The sequence below is a fragment of the Phytophthora infestans genome, genomic scaffold (genome assembly GCF_000142945.1).
Source record: "Phytophthora infestans T30-4 supercont1.38 genomic scaffold, whole genome shotgun sequence".
Lineage (NCBI taxonomy): Eukaryota > Oomycota > Peronosporomycetes > Peronosporales > Peronosporaceae > Phytophthora > Phytophthora infestans.
The window spans coordinates 1,496,753-1,507,624 of record NW_003303721.1 but is presented as its reverse complement, the minus strand read 5'-3'; the positions used below and the strand labels follow the sequence as shown (position 1 = coordinate 1,507,624).

Sequence of the window (10,872 nt, the reverse complement as noted above, 5' to 3'; positions counted from 1 at the left end):
CATACATCCGTTTAAGCGGGCGCCATAAACGGTACAGAATTTTTTCGCCGGCGGGATGGTGAGGTTTGTCGCTAGGACTGCGAAAATTGACCCCTTTGTAGGAGTGATCTCCACGTTCACCTAAAGCGTTTTGAATTCGGCAACAAAATTTGGGATCGAGATGAAGTGTGTGTGTGTGTGGCGGGGGGGGGCTCGCCCGAGGAACGATGACTAGGCTGATCGAATTACTTCATCGCATACTTTAATAGCCTGTTTGGTAGGAGCTGCAAAGCTGATATGGATTAACGGTGGTAATCCTACAAATCTGAGTCAGACACAAACGTCGTGTATTCAATAACCGGGGAGGAGCAAAATAAAACGCCGCTAAAATTGTTGCTTTTCGCCAAAAGTAACATCATTTACAGGCTAAGAAGATATCAACACACCCAAGTTGGGTAATATCTATCTCTCTTTTCTTCATCGTGATCACCGCAACCCGTTCGCTCATTGCCCAAGCTTTTTAGACATCTATGCATTTGTATTCAGCCGCGGAGATGTCTTCCAATACGTCTCAAAGGCCTCAAGAAACCAATGAGGTTTCTCAACTACCATTTCTCCGTTCTTTATGGCATTTTGTAGCTTAGCTGGCGTATACCCCATGTCCTCCAGCTTAACAAACGAGGCCGCGATATTATCCACAAGGATGTCGTAGCGTTTTACTTTCTCCACATTCGATTGTCCCTTGGTCAACTTGGTGAGTGCTTTCTCAACATCGTCAAGGCTCTCGACAATGCTGGCTAGCCACTGCGGTAATGACAAAGCTCTCGCCTCGTCTTGTGAGTCTTGATTCAATTCATCCTCGGTACCAACGGTGTCGCTTTTTCTTAAACGCCGCTGGGCACGCTGATCAGTAACACTCGTTGCCTTGTGGTCGGTTGGACTGCTCTTGGAGAGCGTGGCAAGGCCAACAGCTTCGGCAGTAAGAGCACCACACTGGGTGGCAAGAACGGAGGCTACAACAGCCAGCAGGATACTGCGCAGCTGCATATGAGGTCACAAATAGCGCTGATGTGCGTTGAAGGAGAAATTGGAAAGTGACCCGGTATGTTCTCGTTATGGTGGCAAGTATTTGGCAAAACACTAGGCGCAAACAAAGCGTACAGTGTATCCCGCGAGTTAGATTGAGTTGCATGGTCTGCTAGAATTTAGGCCTCTCACTTGTACTGTAGTATACCAGCACCTGGTATTTAAGAGCTTATTACTTATATAAACTTTATCGCTCAGTACCATCGCTATACCAGCACCTGATATTTAAAGCTATTTAGGTATACATAAATTTTGTACTTAAGTATTCCTCAACTCTAATCATATGATTTGACGGCATATTCAGCGCCTCCGGACAGTTTATGTTTTCCACTGTCACAAGTTCATCCGAATAATTCACTTTGCTTCATTACCCTCCACGCGTCTGCCATTAAAACGTCAACTTACTTGATGCACTACAAAGAGATGTCAGTGCTACTCGTCCGACCTTGGGTACCATTGTGGACTAAATCGGTACATGTACATCGGTCTTAGGGAATTAGTGGTGGCGCAACGACGTGCTGTGCAATATAGCCAGTTACGATATCGAACCTATCGTGCGGCGCACATGTATTAATATGTGATACCAGGAGATCACGTTAAATAGTCAACAATTTGGCACAGATTTGCATCAGCAGCAGCAGCGACATCATTATGGCAAAGTCCTGCATCAGCCTGAAAAATAGGATAACATACGAAAACCAACCATGCGACAAGGTCGCAATGACAAGGGGCGCTCTGGCTTCTGTACCATCGATGGTCCATCACATCATATCTGGATGTCTAAGTATGTTTAGGGGGGGGGGGTAGACAATGTGTTATCTTTAATCGCACATTGGACAGGCACAGGCCTTGCGCACTGGCGTAGTCAATATTTATGATCTGTAATAATTGCACCTCACTCCACGTACTCTTAATAGCCCAACTTTGAGATTGAAAGGAGCGCCCGTACAAACCAAGCACTAATTGTAGAGTAGGAGCTCGCATTGCGCAGCCCCCTTACAAAGTATCACCACCTGATGGGGCAACTATAATGCCATGAAGCTGTCGCGTCTTTTGGAATTACGGAGGCGCACGATTATCAAAGTTTTTTTTTACGCATTTCATTATCTAATAAATGTATTTTCATGTAAGCCGTCTCGCAATTATCTACCAATGATATGAATTGCAAACTGCGTTCTTCGTTGAACGAGCAAAAAGAAAACCTAACTTGATAAAAAATCTACGAATCCTGTCCCGAGGGAGCAGATATTTTGCTTACACATACACGATAATGCTGCCATAATGTTTACTGGTACGATGATGTTGATGGTCAGAAAAAGTAATAAAGCGTCGATTGATAGAGTTATCTCTCTTTTTCATCTGCCATCATGTTTATTCTGTTTGCCGGGCGACTGCGATGCCAAACCTCTGAATTAGATGGGACCAGCGTGAGCAGCGTCGCTTATTAATCGGCAAATCTGCAGTCCGTGGCGGTCTTTACCATTTCCTCTCTCTAACCCCACTGCGTCGGTACTTAAAAAAACGATGCGTGTGCACTACCTCATCGTGATTGTTGCCACCAGTCTTTATGCCACCACCGATGTCGTGTCTGTTGGAAACCGCATTCAGGTTGAAGCAGAATGAGTTCTTTACATCGTCTTTTGGAACTAGCTAGCAGAGTGATGGTCAGAAAGGCAGCCCAGTGCGGAATCGCCGCACTGCTGCCAGTCCGAAAGTTTTCTTTAACCCAACAAGTTGTGTGTGAGTGCGTTAGATCTGTGTTCTGTTAGGGTTATGAGCCCAAATACAAGCAACCTACAGCGCTACACGTTAGTAAACGACACTCAAGCAACAAGATGTCATCCTCAAGCGACTCCGAAGACGACCGACACAGCAGAAAGAAGGACAAGAAGTTCCACATCAACTCATCCGGAAACCCAGTGAACTGGGGGGGAGAGAATTGGCCTTTCTACAAGAAGACCATGGTGGTGGCGTTCCAGAAGAGGCTGCTGGAGCAGATTGCTGTCGGCAACGTGACAGAAGACGCTTCGTGGAGTCAAGACCAGAAGGATGAGCACACAAAAAAGCAAGCGAAGATCCAGATGCTGATCTTAGGCTCGCTGACAACGAGGCTCGCTCAACAGCTGATGGACCAGGAGACTGGGACCGATATGTGGGCGGAACTGTGCAAGATCTACGAAGGGAAGAACAACGACGCCACCAAGGCGCAGAAGGTGTATCGCCTGCAGGGCGAGCTACACAGGACTCACCTGCGCGCGAATGGTGACGTGCGAGGGCATTTGTATGCGATGTTTCGCATTAGGAACGAACTCGCAGAGCTCGGATCACCATTGAGCAACCTTCAGATGGTCGACATGTTGCTGCGAAGCCTGCCAGCGCAGGTTTGCTACAACGAGCTTCGTAGAAAAGTGCTATTTAGCTCGAATATGAGCAAGTACACACCCGATCTTGTACGAGAATTGATTCGCACCGCTGAGACTCGCAGTAAGGACGGGGAGAAAAGTGCATTCGGCAATAACCAAGGCAAGAAGAAGCAAGGCAATGCTTCTAGCGGACAGAAGAGCAGCCAGAACAAGACTACTGGAGATGCAAACAAGAAGAGAACGGCAAAGGCAGACGTCGAGTGCTTCAACTGCGGTGGTAAGGGCCACTACAAGCATCAGTGTCCGGACCTGGAGGACAAACCCAGGGAGAAGAAGAGTGCAAAGGCAAAGATGGCACGGTCTGATGTCAAGCCCGCGGCTCAAGTTACAGCGGATGCGACCGTTGAGGATACACGCATGCACAAGCGTGAAGTGGTGTTGGGAGAAGTAGTGAAGCGAGTGGCGAAGGACTACGATTCCAGTCGTTGGTACTTCGACAGTGGGACCAACGTCCATATTGTGGCGAGCAAGGAGTACTTTACGGTACTGAATAACATGGAAGACAGCGACTGGAACCCGACAATTTAGGGCTTCGCGGACGGTGTCGACGCCCAAGCAGAAGGCTTTGGGACGATTTTGCTTGCGACCATGATAGACGAAGAGATGGTATTTGCTTTTGTCGAAGACGTGTTATACGTGCCGAAAGCTGGTTGTAACCTGTTCTCACCTGGACAAGCACTGGATCAAGGCTTCAAGATGTCGTGGGATCAGACGACACTGCTATTTGGTATGTCGAAGGACAACACGGAGGTAATTCGAGCAAAGCATGAACATCGACTGTGGACATTTGACGCGCACAACATCGGTGGCGTTCAAGTCAACAAGAAGTCTACTGCTGTTAGGAAGCAGGTAGTGGCAAATTTTGCGGTGACGGATGGAGTCGAGGACATCGACGTCTGGCATGCGCGTCTGGGGCACACATACCCGGAGTACATTCGCCTTATGGTCGACCGTGGATTGGCCAAGGGCATCATGCTGAAGAAGCGTGGGAAGATGGATTGCGCTGACTGCCATTTCGGCAAGCAGAGACGCAAAACCTTCCGGAAGAAGTTGGAGCGGAACATCGAGAAAGTGAACGACTTAGTGTTTGCCGATTTACTGATACCTGGACTTCACAACGGCACACAGTACAGTGCAGTGTTAGTCAAAATGGATGGTTTCTCTCGTTTCATTACGACATACCTGCTGAAGTCGAAGACTGAAGGCGAGGTGAATGGATACATGAAGCAATACATTGCCTGGGCCGAGCGGCAACACGGACGTCGTGTTGATACAGTGATCACTCGACGGTGGGATGCTGCAGCTCGTGACGAGAACGATGCCAACATTGGGCCAGTGAAGCAAGTTCTCACGGACAAAGGCAAGGAATTCTGCAACAACTCAATGGAGAGCTGGTATGCTGAGAAAGGAATTGTCCACACGAAGGTTGGTCCAAAATCTTCACAGCTGAACTTGGTGGAGAGGACACATCAGACACTGATAAACATGGTCAAGACTATGATGCACGACTCGGGGCTTCCGAGATCGTTTTGGACGCATGCTCTTCAGACTGCGGTCTATCTAAAGAATCGAGTCTTCTGTAAGGGGAGCAGGGCGAACCCCGTACGAGATAATGTACGGTACGAAGCCAGATCTTCATCACATCCGCGCGTTTGGATCTCTGGTGTACTGTCATACACCGGCCACAATGCGCAAGAAACTAAGTGCGAACTGCAAAGTGGGTTTTTTGATCGGCTATCAAGAAGATGTTGTTGGCTGCCAAGTGTACTTCCCTACTGAGCATCAGAAAGGCTTCGTTGCAGATGTGAAGGTAAATGAAAACATCAAGTACAAGGACCGCTATGGGAGTGCCTTCAAGTCGAAGGTGAACAAGTGGCTGCAGACTTTCGATGAGTTTGTGCAGGATGGTGCTTTCGATGATGCAGAAAGTGATAGTGATGAAGCGTCTCAACAAGCTGAGTGTGACACAGACTCCGTGCGAGCTGATAGTAATGTAGACATGGAGAGTGTGGCTACAAGCGACGGCCTTGATGTTGCTCAAGAGGCTTTGTGGGGACAATATTGTGAAGAGCAGCGTACTACCCAAGTACGACCAGCCATCGAGCAACACGCCGAGAAGTACACTGGGTGAACGTGACGAGCGATTAAGGGAGGACATCCTAAAGAAAAACTCGCTTCCAGACTACGATGATGCGTTCGAAGATACGCAGGAGGGCGAAAATACAACCATTGTTGAGCATTGTGCTGATGGAGGTTATGACGAAGATGATTCTCAAGTTGATGAGGATTCTCAAGTTGATGTCGACAACGATAATCGCACGGCTGATGTTTCTCAGATGGAAGAAGGAGATTCTCTAAGTGACAATGACGCAGAGTCGGTGACTGAATTTGATGAACATGATGGGCATGAGTTTGATACAGATGATGGACTGGACGTTAGTCATGTGTCGGATTTAGCACCGGTAAATGATAGCGAGGAGAGCGAATGCAACGGCTACGACTGCTTGTTCGACCCGAGTGACGAAATAGAAGCCGCCCATGAAGGCATGAGTGATGAAATGGATGATCCACCAGGACCCGGAGGTGGTGTTCTCGCGTTTCCTCAGCAGTTACTAGTGGGCAAGGTGCATCCGAGAGATGAAGAAGTTCGCCGTGCGCAAGACCGGAAGCGTACCAAGGTCGGAGCGAAGCGTGCAACAGCAGCACGACGACCAGGACTGCGCAAAGTTATAAATACTCGCAAACCCGAACGATACGAAGACTTTGCGGTGTACTCAGCTTTCAAGGCACTGCATGTAGATCGCCGTGGCAAAGGTGGACTGCGCGCAAGTGACATCAAGATACCAAGAAACTACAGAGAGGCAATGAGATCAAAGCAAGCAAGTTTCTGGAAGGAGGCTATGGACAAGGAGATGGCTTCACTGAAGTTCAAGGACGTGCTGTTGCAGATTCCAAGAACAGAGATGCCAGCAGGACAGCATGCTATCAAGACTATGTGGGTTTTTGACGTGAAAACCGATCATTTAGGATACATTGTGACCTTCAAAGCACGTGTCGTGGCCCGAGGAGATAAGCAACGTTTCGGAATCGACTTCACGGACACATTCTCACCGGTTGCACGCATGGCGACATTCAGAATGTTTGTTGCGGTATGCATCATTCTAAATCTAGTGATCTACCAGGGCGACGTAAACACAGCGTACCTCAATGCTGCGCTTGGAATAAAGCAGTATTTAGAGAAAGTCCAGGGCTACCCTTGCGAGGATGGCGGGATGATTTACATCATCAACAAGGCACTGTACGGACTACGCCAGTCCGGAAGAGAGTGGAATTCAGCGGTGAATAGTTGGTTCGTGAACTATGGGTTCAAGCAGTGCAAGACTGAGCCATGCCTCTACTTTTACAACAAAGATGGCGAGTTTGCCATGGTTCTCCTCTACGTCGACGACATCTTGTGCGCGACCAGAGTGAAGGATTTAAGAAGAAGATGTTTGAGAAGCTGGACAAGGACTATGGTTTGAAGGACCAAGGTCTATTCAGCACATATTTGGGCGTGCAGGTGGAACAGAGTGAAGACTCCATCAAAATACACCAGACCAAGTATTGTGACGAGATTTTTGAGCGCTTTCACTTCAGTGGTGCGCATTCCAGTAGGATCCCGATGGAGACGACTTTGCGTCTTACCGTGAAGGACACTGACACAAACCAGCGCAAGCAAGTGGCTGCGAACGGCAAGAACTTTCCGTATCGTGAACTGGTAGGGTCGCTAATGTACCTGACGACCTGCACTCGCCCAGACCTAGCGTTCGCTGTTGGACAACTCAGTCGCTACGTTCAAAATCCTACGCAGCAGCACATTGGCGCTGCCAAGAGAGTGCTGCGGTACCTAATCGGAACCAAAACCCAAGGGAGAGTGTACACCCGTGCCAAAGCAGCAGAGCAAGACAAGGAACTAATTATCGACGGCTACTGTGACTCGGATTGGGGGAACGACCCCGATACACGCAAAAGCATAACAGGTTTTGTCCTCTGTATGGCCGGTGGAGCAATATCCTGGGCGTCGAGGCGCCAGAGCATTGTTGCTCAATCTACCGCAGAGGCGGAGTACGTAGCTGCGTGCGAGGCTTGTATGGAAGGCCAAGGATTACGCAACGTGCTGATCCAAGTTTTCCCAGACTTGAAGACCAATTTTCGCATGGGAATTGACAATCAGGCCGCCTACGTTATGGCGACGAACCCGACCTACAGTCGCAGAACGCGACACATCGAGCTACGCTGGCACTACATCAGAGACCAAGTAGCTAAACGAACCGTGGATTTGTGGAAGGTCAAAACTGAGGTGAACCCTTCCGACATAATGACAAAGGCACTGGCTGGCGAGCGACTCGAGGCATTGTGCGCCATGATCGGATTGTCTAAGCAGCATCTCCTTTGTGACCGATTCACTTCGGAGGAGGGCGTGTTGGAAACCGCATTCAGGTTGAAGCAGAATGAGTTCTTTACATCGTCTTTTGGAACTAGCTAGCAGAGTGATGGTCAGAAAGGCAGCCCAGTGCGGAATCGCCGCACTGCTGCCAGTCCGAAAGTTTCCTTTAACCCAACAAGTTGTGTGTGAGTGCGTTAGATCTGTGTTCTGTTAGTGTCGGCAGCCGTTAACACCGAACAGATTGAATCGACTCAGTTAGATTCTTCTGTTGGCAATAGCGATAGAGCTGCGGAGCATTCACTGAGGACTCACTACAACAACGAGCAAAAAGGCTACGTCGCTGAGGATGAAGAAAGGGGGTTGGGGTCCTGGATCAAGCACAAACTTTGGCTCAGGAATGGAGAAACCCCGAAATCCGTATAGAATAAACTGGGGCTGTCTGGGTTGGGGCAGGATGCACACAAGAACGAGAACTTCAAGTCGTATCTAGCGTTTTCGGCCCTTTGGCGAGACAAGAACTCAGAGGAGCTGCACCGAAAAAATCACGCCCTACGAAAGACGCACTTCGCTTTTGGGAGGAAAAAAAGGAGCGAAATAACAATGAAGTGAGCTTTTGTCCCAACCGAAACTTATACGGGAGTTGTACGTTCATGATGAGACTGTTTTCTTGATTCCGGTAGTGGATTTTGTGACGGTCACATAAGGAATCTAGCATCCCTTGCCACCAGCTATTATCAAACACGATGTGGATTCATACATGGCCATGATATTGGTCATGAGGGACCAAACGAACGCGAACATGACGTAGAAGACCGCGAGAGCACCCAGAACCTTGCTACTCCCACCCGTGCGGAGCAACTCCTGCGTCTCCTCTTTCTGTCGAGGAAGGAAAACCAGGAAGACCCATGAAAAGATGGTCATGCCGTACATGATCAACACCGCGTAGGTGAGGTCTGTTCGGATGGACGTGTCGTCGGCCTGGATACGAGCTGTAGTCAAGTTAAGGGGCTGATTAATCACTAGCGTCAACGCTTGTGCAAACGGAGACGACAAGTTGCCGACCATAGTAATAAGACCGTAGATGGCCCCTTCATTGCCGATACCAGACAGCTCGACAATGACAAAATTCCCGATCATCCAGCCCACACCGTACGGGAGCTGCACGGCCATCGGGATACCGAGCCAGAACCACTGGCTACGGAACACATTCCAAATTGTAAGGAAAGTCGTAATACCATCCGCGAGGATGACGAAGATACCCGTAAAGAGGATCATTGTGCGCCAGTTCCAGTGCAGACCCCACTTGGACGTAGCCATGATGCCTCCCATGAAGAGCACGTTGCTAATAATCTCACTGATAGTGTTGTTGGTCGGAGTGACGCCGACCATGTACGATTGCACTGGAGAGCTGGCAGTGTACGAGATGTTAGAGAAGACGTTCTGGAAGAACTGGTAGAAAACGACTTGGTAGACTGCACGCTTTTGAATCAGGTCCCACAACTCGGTCATGTACTTTCGGAATGGCACTCTCGTCTGCTTGTCCTCTTTACTCACTGAGCGAGCCATGAGATAGGGAGGATCGGCGCAGTGATGACAGCGACGATGGCCATTAATTGTGGGAAGTTCAGCGAGAAGTCGAACTGACCCCCGTACGCCTCACTATTGAAGCAGAAACCAACCAAAAGCTGGCCAATGATGACGAATACAGTGCGAACCGCGTAAATGGCAGACTGAATCGTGCCGCGCTTTTCAACAGGCTCCCGTTGAGCGTATTCCACCACGATACTGTCGGCGCAGACGTCAGCTAGGACGTAGCCAATAGCGGCGAAGAACATGAGCATGACGTATTTGCCAGCCTGGTTGCCCGCGTCAAAGTTGATGCGAGCCTCAATCTCCGGCGTGTAATCAGCAGGGTCGATGTCGCGGTCGGACGGTACCGTGTAGTACGGCTCACCAGCAGGAGACGCAGCCATGACGATCAGCATAATGAGACACATAGTCCAACCGATGAGCATCCAGACTTTGCGACGGTATCCGAATAGAGGCACGCAGTCCGAAAGAATGCCATAAAACACCTTGAAACTCCACGGTAGAATGACAAGTGTTGAGGCGGTGGTGACTTGGACCCCGTTGCGTTCAGGTATTGCTGTAGAAAAGGGTAGATGGTAGTGGGCAGCAGGCCGTAGTTGATACCCACTGCAGCGTATTGGAAGAGGAGACCAATACTGTCGCGACTGGTAAGGATCGGGGCTCCACCCTCACGCAGAGCACCACCCTCAAGAGAGGACGGATCCGGGGACTTGGTCTGTACGTAGCCAAGAGCCTTTTCTGGCTCATGGGCTTGCGATGGTGTGCCGCTGACAAAAGAGAGCCGAATGAGGGGCTCTGTCGGCGTCGTCATGTTCTCGGTAGCTGTGCATAGGAAGGCAATTTCAGGAATGAAAACTTGCTATCATGCTCAAAATTAATCGACATGGCACGTGGAAAGTAATGATGGTGAAGACAGCACCGCCTCGCGTTATGTTGTCACGAATTTGCTCTACGTGTATTAATACCTGAACGCAGAGTCACTGACCCAGCGTCTTTGGCTCTCGGAATGCTTTGGCTCAAGCCTTGAGCCTCAAGGTACCATGTAGCCTCCGTCAGCTCATCATTTCCCAAGGCAGTGACGATTTCTGTTCGGCGCTGATACTCGTCACCATCTATATATGTACTGAATCGGTGACGTCACAAAATCCGAGACAGGTATTAGCTACACTGTCGTGATGCATGGCTTCGACAGGAGCAGTGCAATTTCTGTAGTTGGTGACAGGATAGATGGTAGCTACTATTCAGGCGGGAACTTGCACTTGTTCAGCCGGTGTGTGTGCGTGCGGTCGAGGTATATGTGATTGGTGCAGGGACGAAGGAGATTTTTGAGCGGACAGAGAACTACAGCTCCATTGGTGGCGTATTTCT

The 10,872-nt window shown here is 49.3% G+C and overlaps 2 protein-coding genes across 2 annotated transcripts; both read right to left on the bottom strand.

The window, feature by feature from the left end:
- Positions 1 to 507: 507 nt before the first annotated feature.
- On the bottom strand, positions 508 to 1,026 carry PITG_15166 (secreted RxLR effector peptide protein, putative; the record flags this gene model as incomplete). Its single annotated transcript, XM_002898272.1, has 1 exon — positions 508 to 1,026. The coding sequence occupies one exon, from the start codon at positions 1,024 to 1,026 to the stop codon at positions 508 to 510; it is 519 nt and encodes a 172-aa protein (XP_002898318.1).
- A 7,596-nt stretch (positions 1,027 to 8,622) lies between these two features.
- PITG_15165 (uncharacterized protein) lies at positions 8,623 to 10,315 on the bottom strand (the record flags this gene model as incomplete). Its single annotated transcript, XM_002898271.1, has 3 exons — positions 8,623 to 9,456; positions 9,510 to 9,996; positions 10,035 to 10,315. The coding sequence occupies 3 exons, from the start codon at positions 10,313 to 10,315 to the stop codon at positions 8,623 to 8,625; spliced, it is 1,602 nt and encodes a 533-aa protein (XP_002898317.1).
- Positions 10,316 to 10,872: the final 557 nt, after the last annotated feature.